The 18454-nt window shown below is 41.5% G+C and overlaps 1 protein-coding gene across 5 annotated transcripts in view; it reads left to right on the top strand.

The window, feature by feature from the left end:
- B3GALNT2 (beta-1,3-N-acetylgalactosaminyltransferase 2) overlaps nucleotides 1-18454 on the top strand; it is a 54691-nt gene that overhangs the window by 23618 nt on the left and 12619 nt on the right. For 4 of the 5 annotated variants that reach the window (XM_059715611.1, XM_019479768.2, XM_059715606.1 and 1 more), the window contains exons 5-9: nucleotides 1690-1785; nucleotides 8347-8457; nucleotides 9200-9278; nucleotides 11260-11443; nucleotides 13266-13391. In XM_059715611.1, the coding sequence (XP_059571594.1) occupies nucleotides 1690-1785; nucleotides 8347-8457; nucleotides 9200-9278; nucleotides 11260-11443; nucleotides 13266-13391 (596 nt within the window). Of the gene's footprint in view, nucleotides 1-1689; nucleotides 1786-8346; nucleotides 8458-9199; nucleotides 9279-11259; nucleotides 11444-13265; nucleotides 13392-13912; nucleotides 17445-18454 lie in introns of those variants that run through there. The other variant, XM_019479769.2, reaches the window with a different exon arrangement.

Raw genomic sequence — 18454 nt, 5'->3', positions numbered from 1 at the left:
TGCAGTCAACAAAATAAACTTTATTCAGTTTTCCAGATGTGTTACAGACTCAAACTTTAAGCTGGTAATATAAAGATTTGCTAAACTCTGTTTACTTTATCATGTAACTTTTAAGATTAATTGATCAGATTACCCAGGTTTTTGTGTAAACAGCACAATTCATCTATCTTAAATTTTTTAGGTCCTGGACAAAATTTTGGTTTTGTTTTGTTGGGGTTTGTTTGGAGAAAAATTAGAAAACTGAAAACCACTGGGGGGGGGGGGGGAGGGAGAGAGAGAGGGGGTTGGGGTTGTTTGTTTTTCACATCCATCAACTTATCCAGTTGGCTCCAAATATTCATCATGAAAATGTTCATCTAACAAAGGACTTCACAATGCATTTCCAGTGAATGGGTTTATTTTAATCAAATTTAGTGATGGTTGTGTGTTAACATTAGGCATGCAATAGTACATGACTAAACTTTATGTAGCCTTTCTATTACAATGTGCCTTTCCTATGAGGAGCATGTACGAACTCTTGTTATACCTTATGCTATAAAAAGGAGTATGCAATGATGCTGGAAATGAAAGCCCTTTTCTGACAGCATATTGGTTAGATGTTTAAGTTTTACCATGCTACACTTGAGTTATGCTGATATCAGGAGTGGCCTTGTGTTGATGCATTTGTGTGCAGTTTCATAGTTTGATGTGTCCAGTTCTTCAGGCAGTGAGAAGCTGGTCATGCAATAATGGTATGGTACAGATCTCTGAGAACAGGGAACACACTGTGTTTTTCATGGCAACCTAGTCTCATAAATAATTCCATAAACCTGGTTCTATTATGTTCCTGGACAAGGTTGCTCCAGCTAAAATTCAAATGGCTAGTTTGCATGTGTTTGAGATGAGGAATAGGGAGCTGGGAGCAAAAAGGGGTAAGAAAGACGATAAGGAATACCTTCATAACATCACCTCATCCTGTGGGGACTGAAAAGAAGTTGGTGAATGGAGAGAGGGAGGCAATAAAATTACATATCCTGAGGGACAGTCTAGAAAGATAAGGTTCTTTGGGTAAATGTGGTATCTTTTCTTAGATGGGAAAAATTGTTCTTTGCAAGCTTTTGGGCACATGCCCTTCAGGCATAGGAAGAGTCCAACTCAAGATAAACTAGCTTTCTAGCTAAAGTAAAATGGAAGATAATGAAATACTACAGGAGAGAATGCCTTGTTTAGTGGGGTGGGCATGAACAATGGTGTCTTGATTTCAAAGTCTCCAGTTATTATTTGAAAGCTGTTCATTGGTTCAGATCCTAGTAACTAACTGTCCTTCATTACCAACTGGTAAGAATTAGTAGTCTGAGAAGGTGCATCATGTAGATCAAGAATGAGAAGCTGGAAGTATGGAACAGGGTAGCTGATACTGCTGTTGTTTCTTCTTTCTGGGTTATTGCCTCTCATGACCATTCACTAGGGGAGAAGTACTAGTGAATTCACTAGGGGAAAAGTACTTTGCAGTCGTATGGGCTATTTGTAAGCAAAAAACATCCAATACAGTTGTTTAAAACAGTACTAAAAGTTGCTTTAAGAGGCTTTTTGTTTCCACTGTCAACTGGTTAGGATAATGCAAGTTTTCATAGTTTTTGCAGCTGTTGAATATAAGATTTTAAGCTTCTTATATATTTGTTCTTTCTTTCTTTTTCTTTTTGCTTACAGGAGGCTCTCTTCAGTGCTCGCTTTAGTCCTCCTAGCTGTGGAGTGCAAGTGAACAGAGTGTGGTACAAACCAGTAGAGCAGTTCATTTTGCCAGAGGTATGTGCAGTATTTAGGCCACTCAGAGTAGTTATAAGTCAGCATGGGAAGTTGATTTGTAAGACTGGTATTTCCATTTTTATTCTATTTATATTTCTCAACAATTAGTATGTAGTGATTAGTGATACCAACATGCCAACGTTAGCAGTTCTAGGTGCTAACATTTGGCACCTCTTTGCAGCTGGTGCTCTAACAATGTTCATTTGCTCTTTTCTGCCTTATGCGGTCCTCTAAAATAATTTTTCACTAGTATGTTAGTAGCATTTCAGTGAGAATTGTCTCTTAACCTTGGGCTATTGATGTCCCTCAGGCTTTTAAGAAAGTGTTTCCCATAAAATGGGACATGCCCCTTTTTTTTTTTTAGAGATGAGTGCGGAAGACTTCTAGAGGCACAGACAGATCTCTCAGTTCTCCAGTCTCCTGCTTTCATGGTGGGGGTGGGGAAGAGTCACGTTTTAGTTATAACTGCAAAATGTGTAGTGGGTGTAAGTGATGCAGAAGCATCTGTCTGAGCTTGCAGAGAGCTGGAATCAGTAGCTCTGAAATGTAGACCTATTGTTTCAACAGATATGAACCCAAATACTGATGATACTTTAAATTTTGGTGTCAGCTATTTCACTGCTCGTTGGAACATGTGGGAAAATAGAGGCATCGTATTAAAGTGTGTGTGTGCGTGCATATGTACACATGAAAACCTAGGTAGGGGTGCATAAAGATTGTGTATGCCTTTCGCAACACATCTGCCAAGGTCAGGAGGAATAATGATCTGTGTAATTTTCCTGAAGCGGGAGCACAGCTTTCAGAAATTTGGGAAATCCAGCTGGCAGGGGAGGCATGGGGTTTTTAAAGTTGTTGCTGATCCTGAGTATTTTTGTTTAAGCTGTAAAGCTTGGGTCCAAAGTTTTGTTATCCCATTAATGATGTCTTGTAGGCATTGAGTTTAGGTTGTTTTGTAAGGATATGTTTGTAGTGGAAGGAAGTTGTTAAATAAAGCAAAAGAAAGGATAGGCAGACAAAGACAATAGAATGGGCATTACTACAGTGAGGCTACCATCTTACAGTCACTGCTCACGTTACACACCGACTTTAAACAGGAGTGCTGGCTCAGGAAAGCTGCCAGCTGTCGGGAGTATTCACTGTGTTCTAATCTTATAAATATTTTAGATGTTAAGTGGGTTTTCATTCATTTATATGCTGCCTCCTACTATTGTCAGACCAGTGTTGTGATACATACACTACATCAGTGCTTCCCTAACTTTTCCTCATCATGACCCCATTGATGGCCCCATTTCCTCAGCATAGCCTCTCACTCCCAACCCCACTCCTGTGACCCCCATCTCCTGATGTTACAACCCCATTTGGGGTCACGACCCACAATTTGGGAACCGCTGCACTACATCATATAGAAACCATATTTCTCACTCTGGATCAGGATGATTTTAGGTCATGGGAGAAATAGTTAAATGGTTTCTATGAAAGGGAAGAAAACTGAGACAAGTATGAATTTGGGGCCAGTTTAAACCCTGACATTATTCCAATGGCTTCACAAGATTGAATACACTGGGAGCCAGTTACCTGTAAGAGGAGGAAGCACTTGATCGGTTGTTTTATCTCCTTAAAAAATTTTGTTTAATATTCCACCAGAGTAGCATGTTGGCAGCATAGCTTGTCAAGTAAGCAAATATCTTGCAGCATTTTCTATGTGATTTACTGGTGCTTAAATTTCTTAAGGGAAGGAAATGTAAATTATTGTGATGTGCAGAATATACTGTATTTTTATTTTAGAATGCTGTTTGGCCAACAGTTTAGTGATAGGGGATTGGTTTCTGCAGGGCTCAGATGTTATTAATGTAAATCTTTGAAGACTTTTTCAAGATACCAAAATCCAAGACTGTTATAATATATTTCCTCTTAGCATCTCTAAACACTAATGCATCTCCACGCTTGGATATAAATTATTGCATTCTTATTAAAAAGAAAGATCTGAAAAATTTCTCTTTTCTAACTCCTTTTTGCTATGGGGGCCTGCTCTGTTGTTCCTCCTGTGCCACATGTGTTGTAAATCTACACAGTGATGTGATGTTAGGGGCCTAAAGTTGGGATTCAGACAGTGCTGAGAAGGAAGATGCTTAAATCAGCCAGTAGGAGCTAAGGGTATGTCTCTATCTTGGATTTAGGCACCTATGAGAAATTGGGATTTACAGCCCCAAACTCCTGCCAGCCCAGAGGTGCCTGAGTGACTCACTCTTTTCTTTAACCATAGGAGGGGGAGGAGGTGATGGTGGTAGTGTCCATCTTACATACAATACCCAGGGGGCACTTATTTAGTAAATGGGAGACCAAGGTTTTAGGCTCTCCTTAGCCTGAGGTAATAGAAAGCTTATCTCCCATCTCCTGTGAATGCCCTAACCACCAGGCAGCAGGTTAGTCAGAGTGGGGTACTGTGTCCACGGTCTGAATTATGGGGAAGCTCAAGGGGGTTGAGCCCCCCCATAAAAGACAAGAGCCCTCCTGTAAGGTTTGAAAACCATAACCTGGGGGGTCTCTGATTTTATTAGGGTATTGTGATGAGCAGCCCAATTTTTTTTGCAGAGCTCCCCAAGAGGCAAAATGTAATTCGAACCCTGACTGTGTCCATCTCTCCTGTTGAAGCTGGGACAAAGAAATGCAGGATTGACAGAGGAGAGAGAGAACAGCCTCGGGACGAGGGAGGGAGCCCTGGCTTCCAGTCTGTTCTCAGGACTGCTCGTGCATATTATCCAGCAGCCCTTTAATGTACCATGCAAGAGAAGGGCCCAGTATCCAGGGCTCCCCTTTCCCGGGGGAATCCCTTCATCGCAGAGCTCCAGGGAGATCGTCCTCCATGCTGGGATCTCGCATTCCTTTCTACAGCTTCACAGGATGGAGAATGTCCCTGCTCCAGGCTTTCTACCAGCCTCCCAGACAGGGCACCTGTCTGAGAGGTGAGAGATGTGGTTTGTGCCCCTTCAGGCTAAGGAAGGCATTGAGCTCAGGTCTGACTTCCTGGCAGCTGCTCTAACTTGTGTTGTGTAAAAGAGGGGCTCCTCCTCGGCTAAGTGTGTTGTTTTTTAATGAAAGCGACTGGATGCTGTACTTCATACTGCACTCGGTGCTCTCTGCCTGTTAAGCACACTCTGAGTCTAGGAAGATGAAGACCCACAGGGAACTTAGGCACAGGGACCCACAGTTTGCAAACAGACGTTGGTAGGACTTAGGCACCTGGGCACTCAGCTTGACTGGTCTGGCACCAGTTGTGGGTTCTCTCAGCAGCACAGCTTTAGGCACCTAAGTAAGCTTTCTGGTGAAAACTTTAGTGCCTCTGGCCTCTCAGTTGCTTAAGAGATGAGGGTGGCTTTTGGGGGATGGACGAAGGTGCCTGATTTTTTTTTCTTGGATGCAAGTGTAGGTGTGTACGTTCCATTTTGGATTTGGCTCATTGTCCTCTGTGGCATTTAGGATATTGGAGCAGGCAGCCTCATCTGGAAGAGATTCATAGCACACATTTCAATATGCAGTCATGTTGAGGTGGATAGATTTTTGTAGTGAAGTGTTTAATTGCTATTAGCTGGTTACAAGGCTTCATATATTTCCTACGCTTCGTTCTTTAGAGATTGAAAGTACTAAAGAACCTCCATCTTTCAGCTAAGGTGCTACTTTTCCCCCCATCATCCTAAGAGGGATGGAGGGAAATAAAACATAAGAGCAAGCATCTGGCAGGCCAGGTTGTCCAAGGCCGAGTCAATCACGCAGTTTCAGATGTTAGTCAAAGTACCAGGAGAGCACAGCCAGCAAACACCGGGGCTAAGGGGCTCTTATGGACAAGTTTTAAAGAAGCATTTGTTTTGACACAGAGCTCCAAACCACTCATGTAGAAGTAGGACTCTGTGCCATATGTACACTTTGTTACTAATGAGAAGTAAAACAACAAAAGACACAGCACTGTTTTACATTAGGAAAGGAGTTTGACAAGGCTGCATTCTGTCAATACACCTGTTCAGTCTTCATTGTGAATGCCAGGGCTCTCCAGTTGCAAGAAGGGTGGAATTTAAATAAGGAGAAAATAGATTATGTGGTCTCAGGTGTGCTGCTAATGATCTTCTTTCAGCATTTCTAGGCCTGAAGTTTCCATTAGGAGCTTAGAAACAGAGTAGCTAAAGGCTAAAGCCATTAGTAAATTTGCTTACAAATCTCTCACCTTATAAAGCAATAATATTTTGCACTACCAAAACACCTTGCTTTCAACGATCTTGAATACTAATTGATTTAGCCTTTCAACATGTTTTTGAAGTAGACCTGGAAAGTGTTATCTTATTCCCTTTTATGCAGGCGGAAAAGGAGTCTCAAACCTGCAAAAAATGTGAAAATAGGAAAAAGCAGCTACTAAAATACCTTGTAAATACATCACCAAGGGAAGAAGAGATGCTATCTGATTTTTCACAGTGGAGGATGTTGGGAAGTCATGCCATTAATTATTTACAAAAAGGCTTAGCAATGAGCCATTTGTCTTTTCAGTTAAGAAATAAAGGCAAGCAGAGTGAAGGTATTAAGCATAAAAGTTGACTTTGTCAGAGGACTAACTGGGTCTGTTCCTGAGTGAATCTAGGATTTTGAAAAGGTAGGTGTAGGTGGTGTGTGATACATAATCATCACATATAAGACAACACAGTTTTCTCCAGTTAAAAATGAAGTAGCGAATTTACTACTATGCTATTTCATTTAAGATCAAAGCAAAAACTAATGCAGTTTTGTTGGAATGTGCATTAATTTGCTATATCATATTTTGTGAATAAAAAACAAAAGTTAGTGTTTTAGCTAGAGATAAAAACAGCTTGCAGAGCTGTGAAATAGGAGCTAGGTTACCAGGAGCAGCTAACAGACATCAGTCAGTATTGCAGAAGAAAGGCTAGCTTGATTAGTGAAATATCAAGACCATTAAAAAGGAGAGGGGGTCATTAACACGTGTGGAATGAAGAGTTTAGAAGGAATCAGGTAGATTGTAATGATCTATTAACTCAATTGACTCCCTCCCTGTTGCCTGAATAGAAATGCTGCTGCCACTGCCAGAAAGTTGATTTTAAATTTTGGGTGGTGCAGGAATCAAAAGCAGTGGGGGGCAACCCCACCACTGCACCCCCTCCCCCTAGATCTGGCCCTGTATTCATTACTAAATTGGAATTAAAAACCAAGAGATGAGGGACTTTTGCAGTGTGTATCCATGATTGCATATTGAGCATGCCACAGTGATGAAAAATGACCAGTTGGTGGATGATATTGAGAAGTCTGATGAAGCTACGGGAAGCTGAACTGTTTTGGAACTCAGTCAATGAAGAGTATCTATGGAGAAAAGGACAGTGCAAAGCAGGAACTGAAGAGTGGCATACAGGCAGGCTGGCAAACCATTCTGATCACTGATGAGTTGTCAGCAATCATGGATAATTGTAAATAACGAGAAAGTTTTGCTTGCATGCACACAACAGCCACCTGCTGTTGTGGTCACTGTACCAACATTTTCAGTTTCAGGTTGGGAGGCATCGATCTAAACCTCGACCATATCTTGCTGAAAAGAAAATTATTTAATGTTTGTGAAACTTTTGATGGATCTATTGTATGTTTTTTTTCTGGTGGGGACAGGCTTATTTTAAAAATGAGACAACTTAAAATTAAATTATAATTTAATAATTATAATTAAAATTATCCTTCATCCCTTTTTGCCTCTTTCTCACCATCTGAGAGGTTTCACCAGGAAATTATTGTAGCATTTACATATCTATAGGTGTCCATATATGCAGCATTCAGTGGATCAGCGAAGAAGCTAACTGAAATGGGTTTTTTTTAAATAATTTTTTAAAACCCCTCTTAAGATCATACATGCCCAAGAGATGACTTTAAAGTGATAATTAAAAGCCTGAGGGTGGGTTGGGGGAAAGGAAGGGAGTGAAGAAAATCCTTATATCTTTTACTTGCCTGCCAGGATAGGCCTGGGTCCTGTGATGGTCCTGCAACAGCTGGTGACAACTGTGCCAGGGCAGCAAAGGCGGTTCCATTTCTTCCTCTGAGTTCAGCAGAGAACTCAGATAAGGGCTTTTGCAGATGATGAAAAGCATCACTGATTTTCAGATTTCTTTTAATGTATTCTGTAATGTAAGTTTTTACAGTTAATTAAAAAAAAAATCAGTTTACTTCTTTTTTAAATACAGTTCAGTTTTTTAAACATCTGGAAAACAAACTTTCTTTGTAGGTTTCTATTAAATTTTAATATGTCTCCTAATGTGGAGAAATATGATGTTTGGCTAAAAAGCTTAACTGTTTCGTATGCTTCATCCTTTTATTTCTGATTTGTTTTGTTGCCATCAAGGCTAAGAAAGATACCTTTGTTGTGTTACAAAACCAACATTTATATCAAGCTGGATCTCTCAAAATTAGAAATATTGTTTTGCCCTTAAATCTTTGTGCATGACTATGAGATGATACTACCCTGCATGTACATGTAAGCATATGTTTGTCTTGGTAATGGTGAACTGCAGTATGCTTTTTTCACAGAGTTTTGAAGGCACTATTGTATGGGAAAGCCAAGACTTGCAGGGCCTTGTTTCTAGAAACCTTCACAAAGTGATGGTGAATGACGGAGGGGGTGTGCTCAGAGTCACTGCGGTGCGTTAGTCTCACTTTCCTATCCTTCCTGCATTTTTCTATAAACTTCAGTATATGAGATGATTTACGTTTGACTTCCTTAATTGGTTTAAATTTAAACTTGTACTACCAGGGGATCACATGGGTCCTTTGGTGTACAAAAATAATGGTGCCACTAAAGGTCTTTTTTCATTCTTGATGGGAATTAAGTTGGCTTGTTCCCTCTGGGTGCATTTAAACTAATGGGTCAAAATTCACTGTTTGTGAAGCTCTGTTGAAGTCAGTGAAGTCAGGTTTTTACTGTGGTATATTCTGGCTTAGTTACTGAAATCCTGGCATAATCATTTCTTTCTGTGTCAGCATTTTAGATCACAAGCATGGAGAGCTTTTATGCTTTAGTCAGGGTTGTTTTACCTTTTCTTTTTTATTTCAAAGCTAGCTTTCCAGTCTCATCTGGAGTAATGGAACAAAAAGAATTAGCAACTCTGAAAACTGCAGCATCAATTTTTTGACATCCAGGTGCTTTTAATTTTTATGGAAACTGAGCATCTCAAATTGTTTAGGCATTTATGAAAATTTCGACCTAAAATTAGAATGATAAGATCATACTATTTCATATGTGCACATGCTGAAAAATGAGATACTGAAAATAGTTTTATTTTTATTCTTAGTTATCACAAAGGTATATACTTTTAAACAAATCACTAAGAAACGCACATCAGGAGTGAACATTGAACTTTTTTTTTAAATCACTCTCCATCAGGCAGGGGAAGGTTCATTGCCACATGAATTTACAGAAGGTGTGGAGGGAATATCAGGAGGCTTTATCTACACTATTCAAGGTAAGTAGAAAGATGCAGTAGGACAGCCTCTATTGTTATACAATAGGACATTTAAATGACTGCCTTGAAACTGTCCAATATTACTTTGATGGGCTAAAAAGTTCTACTTTTAGGATAATCAGTCTATTCCTCTAGAGAATAAAATGTGGTGATGTTCTCACAGCCTTTCTGCTTGCTTCTTATTCCCTGGCCCAGCTGATGTTGTCATTTCACTGTCTTTTCATCACTACAAGCAACCTTTTTATTTTTGATCCAGGCTCATTTCCCTGACTTTGTCCTTGATCCTTGTTATCAGGCCCATGTTTTAAAAAAGAAAAAAGTTCATAATGGTTGTCTTAAGCCCCCTGTACACATTACAGGTATTGCTTGAGACTAGCACCTTCTGTCATGCACGTGTGCCGTGGCAGGAGGCATGATTGTGTGAATTGCACATTAGATCCCCTCGTGTCTTTACCTGATGTGGAGAGGGGGCCTTAAAAAAGTCAGCTTTTTGCCAGTAATTAATGTGGTATATCTGGCACCACAGTGGTACCTATTGATGAGTGCTGACTTCTTAATGGTGATAAACCTGACTGACCTAAAACGCTCTTACCTGTCCCAGCAGCACAGTTACCCTTTCTTCCCATTTGAGAAGATTGAATATAGAGCCTCTGGGAGCCCTTTCAAACTCTGTGTGGTCTTTGGGCCATTAGTACTGAAGTTGACAGATACAGTGGCCCATGGATAGTGCTACAATGCAAAAAAGTTCACGTTTTTCAAAAGATCAGGACAGGTTTCTGCTTCAGAATGAAAAGAAGTGGAAGTTATTTAACCTGTTTTCAAAATGATACCTGAGGGTGAGTCCACCAGCTTATTTGTAGAACTTCTCAGGCACCTAGAAGAAACATAGGGCAAGCACAAGGCTTTGCTCATACTAATAAGTATCTGTCTACACTGCAGATCTTTGCTATGCATAACAAAGTTGTAAACACAGCAACAGCTGTGTTACAGCATAATTCCTATGCTGTGGTGAGGTAGGACTAGGAGATAAGATTGAGCAGTCCCATCTCCCAGACATCTGTGCAGGAGCAGGTTCAAAAATGCATTGAATATACCCAGGGAATGTCTGTCCAGTTTCCTTAATGCAGAGCTGGCTGACATGGGAGTATCTGGGGGCTGCAAAGTCTGCAGGCTGCACCAGCGTGGACCAGGTCTTCCCTGAGACCACGTCCGCCCCGTGTGAATGCTTCCTTCCCCATGCTGCACCAAACCACATTGTACACAGGTGCTCCCACTGCACAGTGCTGCACACACAGGCCCCTGGCTCCCCAAGGTGCAGGATGTACTGCTATGCCCTGCACTGCCCTGAGGGCAGAGTCAAGAAACAGGGCGGGGGAGCCTGAAGCCCTCCACTGCCCAGGGGCCACATATTAACCCCTCATGCATCCTGTGCCCCATGGGTCACACATTGGACAACGCTGCCTTAATGCATTTACGCGGCAATGTCAGGTCAGTGTGATTGTGCTGTGACAATATGCTGAGCTTCAGTAGAGTGGTTTAAGACAACATAGCTACGTTTAGTACAGCTGTCAGTCTTGGTTTGTATTAGACGTTCATGCAGTTTGGATTAACTGAAGTTCACTAGAGCAGCCTTCCCATTTTTTGAGGATAAAAGGAAGAGAATAAAATATCAGACAACTACTTCTGTTAAACAAGAGTTAGTATTTTGGAAGTGTTTCCATGAAGCAAAGTAGTGTTCTGCAAGACGAACACGTACAGTCTTCAAATAATCCTGTAATAATTCTAATTTTAATCATTTAATTGTTAAAACTTGTGCCTGTTTTTTAACTACTTGCAGAATTTCCTAATTTATCTTGATGTTTACTGGCAAATTGAATCTATAAATATGAGGATGGTGGTATAAGAAAAATTACACAATTGCATGGGGAAAGTAGTAATAGGGACATAATTTTGTCTGCATAATTTCTCCTCCCTCCTTCAGAAGGTGATGCTCTCTTAAAAAACCTTCATACTCGCCCTGAAAGGTTTGAAAGCCACTTGAAAAACCTGGAAGAAGAGGATGCCTTGTTGAAAGAAGAAAGCAGAATCTATGATGATATTGTATTTGTAGACGTGGTTGACACATACAGAAATGTTCCAGCCAAACTGCTGAACTTCTACAGGTGGTAGGTTGGAAACAAACATAACTAAAGCACTCCCTAAGGATATATTTCTGGTGCAGGGTAGTCCATGCTGTTACAGAGTATGTAGCCTGCAGTGATTTCTTTTTTTTAAGTTTTAATTATTTTTCTCACTGCAAAGGAAAGAAAACTGTTTGGTGATGAAAATCGACAATGCTGCCACAAAGGCCATAGTCTCTGCCTTAATAAAAACAAACGTACAGAACAGACTGCTCTACAAATCAGTCCGCTCTACTATCTCAAACCTGTGTTAAATCATATTCTGTTTTGATTGTTGTTAGTTTTCTTCATAAGATTGGCCTCAGCCCTACCTGAAGTCATTGCTCATTTAAATTGCTAGTCTTCAGATAAGTCTAACGATGGCATTATACCACAGATTTATCTGAAGACTAGCAATTTAAATGTCAGTGTTAGATGCTGGTTGACAACAGGAGGCCTGGCCCAAAGCCCATTGAAGTCAAAAGAAAAGTGGGAGTTGAGTTTTTGAATAGGTCCAAAAGGTCCAACATTGGCAGGGCTTATGAGCTCTCTATTTTAACTGCAATGCAGATTTCATCTGAAAGAAAGTGCTCAGTGTCTCACAGGCTCCATCTCCGCTCTAGAGGGTTTCAGAAGGCCTTCCACATTGTTCAGAGCACTAGTTATAACCATAGCACCCACTTGCTACCACAGCCTGTGGGTCACCTGTTGGGGTGTACAGAAAATGTCAGAACTGTGCCTACAACACCTGGAGTGTCAAGAATATGGGCTCATATTAGCTGTAAAGACTTTGGGCCTGCTTCCTTATTCTTATTTCTGTAGGTGTGGAGAAACTATTGGAGCTAATTCAATGATATGTTTTGAGCCTGTGTGCATTCTTCCTTTGTTTTAAATTATAACTTTAAAGACTACCAGTATCATTCCAACACCTCATAGAAGTTGTTTGAGGGGGACAGGAAGTGCATGAATGATTAACTGAAGTAGTCAGCCAGTGTTCAAAAGGGTTACAAAAAAGTTTTCAAAATAAGTTAAAGTACAGATTTTCCTAGTGTCTGTATTGTCTGGTTGCACATTAGCAGAAATGTATCTCCTTTTCAGTTTCTGGAATAATGGTTAAAAGGAAAATATTTTTCTCTTTAGGGAATGTGACTATATAGAATGTTCTTAAAAATATGAACAAAAGCGTGAACAAGTCCTTTAGGGATAACTCGGGGAATAATCTCATTCTAGTTCTTAGAGTTTCTCCTTTCCTGCCAGTTTTTCCATCTATAAAATAATAGCAGTACCTCCCAGAGGTGTTGGGGATTACTCATTTTAATGTGTGGAAACTGCCTTACAGAGAATAAGCACCAAATTATTGCTACAGATCATTCCTTGGACACTTTCCCAGTTGTATCACACTTGAACCAACTATAGTGTGCAGAAAACTAGTTAGGCCACTCACCCTTTACATAGCCTGTGGCCTGAACAGCTGTGGTGCAGTCATCAGCAGGAGCTTGCATCTTTCTGAGGTCAGTACTATTTCAGACAGATTCATTGTAAATCAATCCTGCCATCTGTCCTGGATTGCAAAATTCCTTCCTCAGGTTTCTTGCAGAAATAAACCCATGCCATGAGACGATGTCATAGTGGTTATGCGTTCCTCCTTTAGAACCAGCAGTCAGTCCTCACTATGAGCCTATAGCATAACCATTTAAAAAGACAGGGAAGAATGGCTTACCTCTCTAGAGGGTCCCTACCATTTAGATTGCATATAGGTTTTGCTACAGAATTTTAATGTAGTTTTGAATTGCTTTCCACTAAATCACTATTTTTGTCTTGGCAACAGGACAGTAGAATCAACAAGTTTTGATTTGTTGTTGAAGACAGATGATGACTGCTACATTGATTTGGAAGCTGTGTTTAACAGGATAATGCACAAAAAATTGGACAGGCCAAATATTTGGTGGGGAAAGTAAGTCTCAAACTCCTCCTTTTGATGGTTTATATGGGTAATTTTTCAGTGTATGTTGCTTTTAAAATTCAGTTCAGAACACTTTCATGGAGTCTACCTTATGTCCACGGAAGCCAATTAAAAAAACTATATAACATCAATAAGAACAGGATTCTGCTCATTTGGGTTGCAGAATCTACTCCTTTTTATAACTGTTTTATAATGTGCTCTTATGATAGCTAGAACTTTTTCAGATGCTGATACATGGCTTCAAATGTGGTGGATGGCTTGATGTAGCACACTTCTCTGTGCCACATAGGAGTCAATAGACATATATCTGGGTGAAAATATGGTGCAGCTAAAACTGCAAGTGTGTGTCAGTATTTGAATATTAGCTTTTTAAGGCCTATATGACTTTTCTGGGTGATATTTTTTTAGAAGTGAAATGTGTAGGAGGGAACGAAATCGACCTTATGATCTGTTTTGTGTGTTCTGAAGATTCTGAATGACAGTGGTTAATACTGTTGTTTGCTTTGCTACAGGTTTGTATTAGCAGCAGAAACCCCCAACTGTCCTCTGCCCACGGGCTACAGCCTCCAGCTTCCCACAACTGAGAGTTTACAATGCAGCTCTGAATACTGTCAGTGCAAAAATATAGTGAATGTTGAAAATAGGGTTAGCTGTCAGACACCTACCTTAGCAGTGAAGATAGTTAACCATTAACACAGTTTGCCAACACAGGTGGTGGATTCTCGGTCACTTGACTTTTTAAGTCAAGATTGGACGTCTTCTCAAAAGTGTGCTTTAGCTCATCCAAAAGTAAGAGCCTTGATTCAATAATTACTATGGCTCAGAACAGACATTGCATTTGTCCCTAGACAAGTTGTGCCTGTGCTTGTTCTGAATCAGAAATATCTCAGGACTGGTTTGTGTACACCTTTCTAATCAGCAGGGATCCAGGTTTTGCGTTCACCATGGAAAAACACAGTAAAACCCAGATTTTCTCATTTTAAGGAAAAAACCTGGGAAACAGCAGGTTTCCCATTGCAGGCTGGCAGAGTTCCAGCCTGCAAAAGACGGGGGAGAGTGGGAAAAGGGCTATCAGCGGAGGGCACCATGTGCACATGTACACATGGCTGGGGGTTGGGGCTCCACAAGTAAGGGAGGGAGAGAGTTGAGCAGGGCTGGGGCTGCTGTCCAGCCCGGACAGCACATGGGGCTTGGGGCCCAGGGCTGGAACGTACGACTGCAGGACCCAGGTGGGGAGCATGACAGAGGTGTGGGCGGCTTGTCTAGGGGGTGGGAGGGCTGGCTTCCCATTGCTGTGTGCGCTCCTGGGGAGGGCATTTGTCCCCAGATTTGTGTGTGGAACAGAGTGGATGCCCACTGTGGGCTTGGGGCTCCCTGCCCTGCTGCTCTGCCCACAGGGCGTCCGTGGCCCAGCAGGTGGGACCCAGCATGGCAGGGCAGAGTGGGGCAGGAAAGCTTGGGGCCACCACTGGAAGCCCTATGCTGTCAAAGCGAGGCACCTCCTGCACATCCGGCAGCAACACCAAGTTGTAACGCTCGTGGCTGCCAGGCAGACAGGCAGGCAGGGGTGCCTTGCCATGGTGGTGCATGGCTTGCAGTGGTGGCATCAAGTTTCTCTGCCCTGCCACACTGGATCTCACTTGCTGGGCTGCAGAGGCCCCAGGGGAGGGCAGCAGGGCAGGGAGCCCTGAGCCCGTGGTGGGCAACCCACATTCCCCCTCCACATCACCACCACCACCCCCGATGGGCTCTGGTCTGCCTGTGCCACCTGTGAGGGAAGGAGAGCTGGGCTCCACTCCACCTTAGCAGCCATTACCTCCTGTGGGGAGCAGCCGGGGCTTGGGCGTTGCTGCAAGGGGCAGGGGGCTATGAACCCGAGTCCCTGGCCCCATAGCCCTGGCAGTTGGGAGACACCTCTGACAGGGCTGGGGTCGGGGGCTGTGGGTAGGGTGTGAGGGGCATCAGCAGGGGTGGGGGGCTGTGGCTTGTGAATTGAGGGGCAATGGCATGGGCAGGGCACCAGCATATTAGGGCTGCTCAGTGCTACAAAGCAGTGGGGGTGGGGTGATGGCAGCTGCTGGACCCGCATCCTGGTGAGCAAAGGGGCAGGGGAGATCTCATTTTCCGTGATAAAACCAAAGTTAAACACCAAAATATATAGGTACTTAGAATTTATTTTAGTATAGTGATTGAGGCACCGGTACACTTCAAAATTGCTTTAAATTGTAAATGTATCAATAAAATATTGTGTTCAACTGATACCGATATAGATAGATATAGTGGCATTTAATTTTAATCATGGAAAAAGATGGATTTTTGGGGGGGAGGGGTTTAAATCAGAGAATTTGCTATTTTGTATCTGAGAAAACCAGCATTCCTGCTAATCAGGATTTAGTGAGTGGCTGAATGCACTCCTACTTTTCTACCATTGATTCAGTCAAGCAAACCCAGTACAACCATTCAGATGCACTTTGCAAAGTCACTGGATAAAACGTTAGGACTTCTTACCCTGTGAACCTTTTTGGGGTTTATCCTAGAACAATGAACATGGAGCATCTGAACGATTGTACTTTGTCCTGAGATAAAATGGTTTATTCTGGGACAAATGCCACGTCTGGTTGTAGCTTTTGTGAAATTCTGTGGAGGTGTTACACAGAAGGTCGGATGAGATAACTGGGACAGTTCCTTCTGACTTTAAAATCTATGGCTGCAGCGCTAGATTGTATTGTATGCAGCTTAATATTTTAATTCCATTTTTGAAAAGTGTTCTTAAAAAACAAAAAAACCCCCTGAAACCAAAAATAACCCAAAACTTTAAACTACTTCAGAGTGCCTCCACCCCTGTCAGGGAAACCACTGGTCCCAATTCAGAATTTAGATCCACCTTGCAGGAGCTTTGCTTATAAATCTGTCCTGTTAAAAACTGCAAATTCACAGCTGCATTCAGGTGGTTTCTCCAGACCCCAGGGATGCATTTGGTCATATGACTTTAACGGGTGGCTGCCCTTTGGGATTGATTTTGATCCCACATAAATGAAAAACAACTCACTGAAGTCCAGGGAGTTATTGGGAACTGGTGAGAGGTCAGAACCGAGCTCTTTATTCTGATCGAAGATTAAAAACAAACAGGAAGCTTGGGAAATGTGTGCTTGTAGTGCCCAGCTCTGCCCAGGGGAGGTCTGCTTTACAAACTGAAGGAGGTTTTCCTTACTCTTCCTTTTCAAGTAACTGGCAGGTTTTAGGCCTTTCCCAGGCTTTTAGCAATACTCAACTTGGCATTCTCATTACTGTTTACAGCAGACTGTTTAAAGTGACCTTGGCCTTGAGTTGGGCAGGACAGAGGTTTAAAAGAGTTGCATGGCGGAGTTGCTAAGTCTTTTGTAGCCTGGGAAAACAAGAATTCCACAAGTCCAGTCCTAATGATTGTCTCTCTTGATGTCAGCTAAGGCCAGAGACAACCCCTGTTCCCTTATTTTAGTCACCTGGGCTTCTTGCCATGTCTAAATGCGATCAAAAACAAGACAGTGCTCACAGTTACGAACAGCATTTATTTTATTGCTAAAGAAGAAGGAAAAGGGGGGTTAAATGGGGAACGTGCAATGGAGATCAGAACCTTGAGTACACGTCCTCCTCTGGTAGGATCGCTTGTACCTAGGTGAGGCGAGACCAACATTCATGTATCATAGGTGAGCAAAGTAATTTTGATTCAGGGTCAGCAAATCCCATTTAATCCTGAATAGGCTATAATGGTTTGTAAATGGATAAAGCTGAGCGATCTCAATAAAATCTGATGCAACAGAAAGGAAGAAAGAAGTATTTAAATTGGTTGCATGCAAATCTTCAAGAAGAAAACCGGAGAAGGGAAAATAATGGATATGAGGAATTTTAAATTCAGATTAAACTGTGCTGTCTCACTGTTCATCCTGGTTAACAGATCTGCCCTATCCCACAATAAGTTGTCCAAAGAAATGGCATTTAACCAAAGAAGCTATTTTTGCCTTGCAAAGGCATTTCCATATCCTATTAAAGTCACTTCAGAAACTATTTAAATCTCACCCTTTGGCAATGCTTTTGTAACCTCCCATCTGTTGAGACTGTTGATGTATGGGAGCAACTGTGTTACAGAAATGGGGCTGTATTGAAAAGGGACTGCTTTTTGTTTCCATGTTGTGAGTCCTTTGTTCTTTGCCTTGCTGGTGTCATTTGCTTGCCTGTTGACATGCTAGCATGAAAGCCTGATGAGGTGAAAATGAGCAGATTGAGATGAGTTATATAAGAGTGAGTGAAAGAGCATGTAAAAGTATAAGCAAAAAAGTATGCATCTTAGTTTGGAGGAATTTATGCTCTTCTTTTGCCATAGTCTCACTGAAAGTAAAAAGTGCATCCCTTTCCAGGGCTGAATTCAGATACCAGTCGCTGTCACTGGCTCAACACCTTGAGGTGATGGTCTTGGTAGCAGCCTCAGTCATAAATCCCATCTGCTAATGGATATGCCAAGCTTATGTTTGGATCTTCAACTTAAGTTGATTCCACAAGAGAGTCTTTAGACATCCTGGGAGAGATGGTTCTTACACTCAAGTTTAGTAAGGAGTTGCTTAAGCATTTCCAGATACCTAATGAGTTTTCCAATTAATATACTCTTTTGTATTTAAATAGCTTCATACATTAATAACCAACTAAAACAAATGACCTTGCTATAGATTGCATAAAACATCTTACTACTCCTATAAAATGGCATATGGCAGCAGATACAAAACTTTGTAGATAATACACACTTCTTTTGAGAGAATAAGTATTTGAGGACAAGAAAAGTTATGCACATTGATAATGTAAGTTAGAATTAACAAGTATGTCCTGTGAAACGTTTCCAAGCCATGAATGTTTTCCTTGAAGAATGAAAACTTCATAGTGTTTATAAAAGAAACTGGTTTCAGTAAGGTTTTAGATCCAAAGGGTTTTTCCATTTGTAATGGGGAAGGGGTAACAAGGTCAGCTTCTGTTACTTAGTTTATAACTCTGAAAACACATCCTGGCAGAGATGAATCTGGTAGGGT

This window comes from Alligator mississippiensis, chromosome 1 (assembly GCF_030867095.1).
Source record: "Alligator mississippiensis isolate rAllMis1 chromosome 1, rAllMis1, whole genome shotgun sequence".
Taxonomy (NCBI): Eukaryota; Metazoa; Chordata; order Crocodylia; family Alligatoridae; genus Alligator; species Alligator mississippiensis.
Note: the sequence above shows the minus strand (reverse complement) of the source record. Positions and strands in the feature narration are given on the sequence as shown.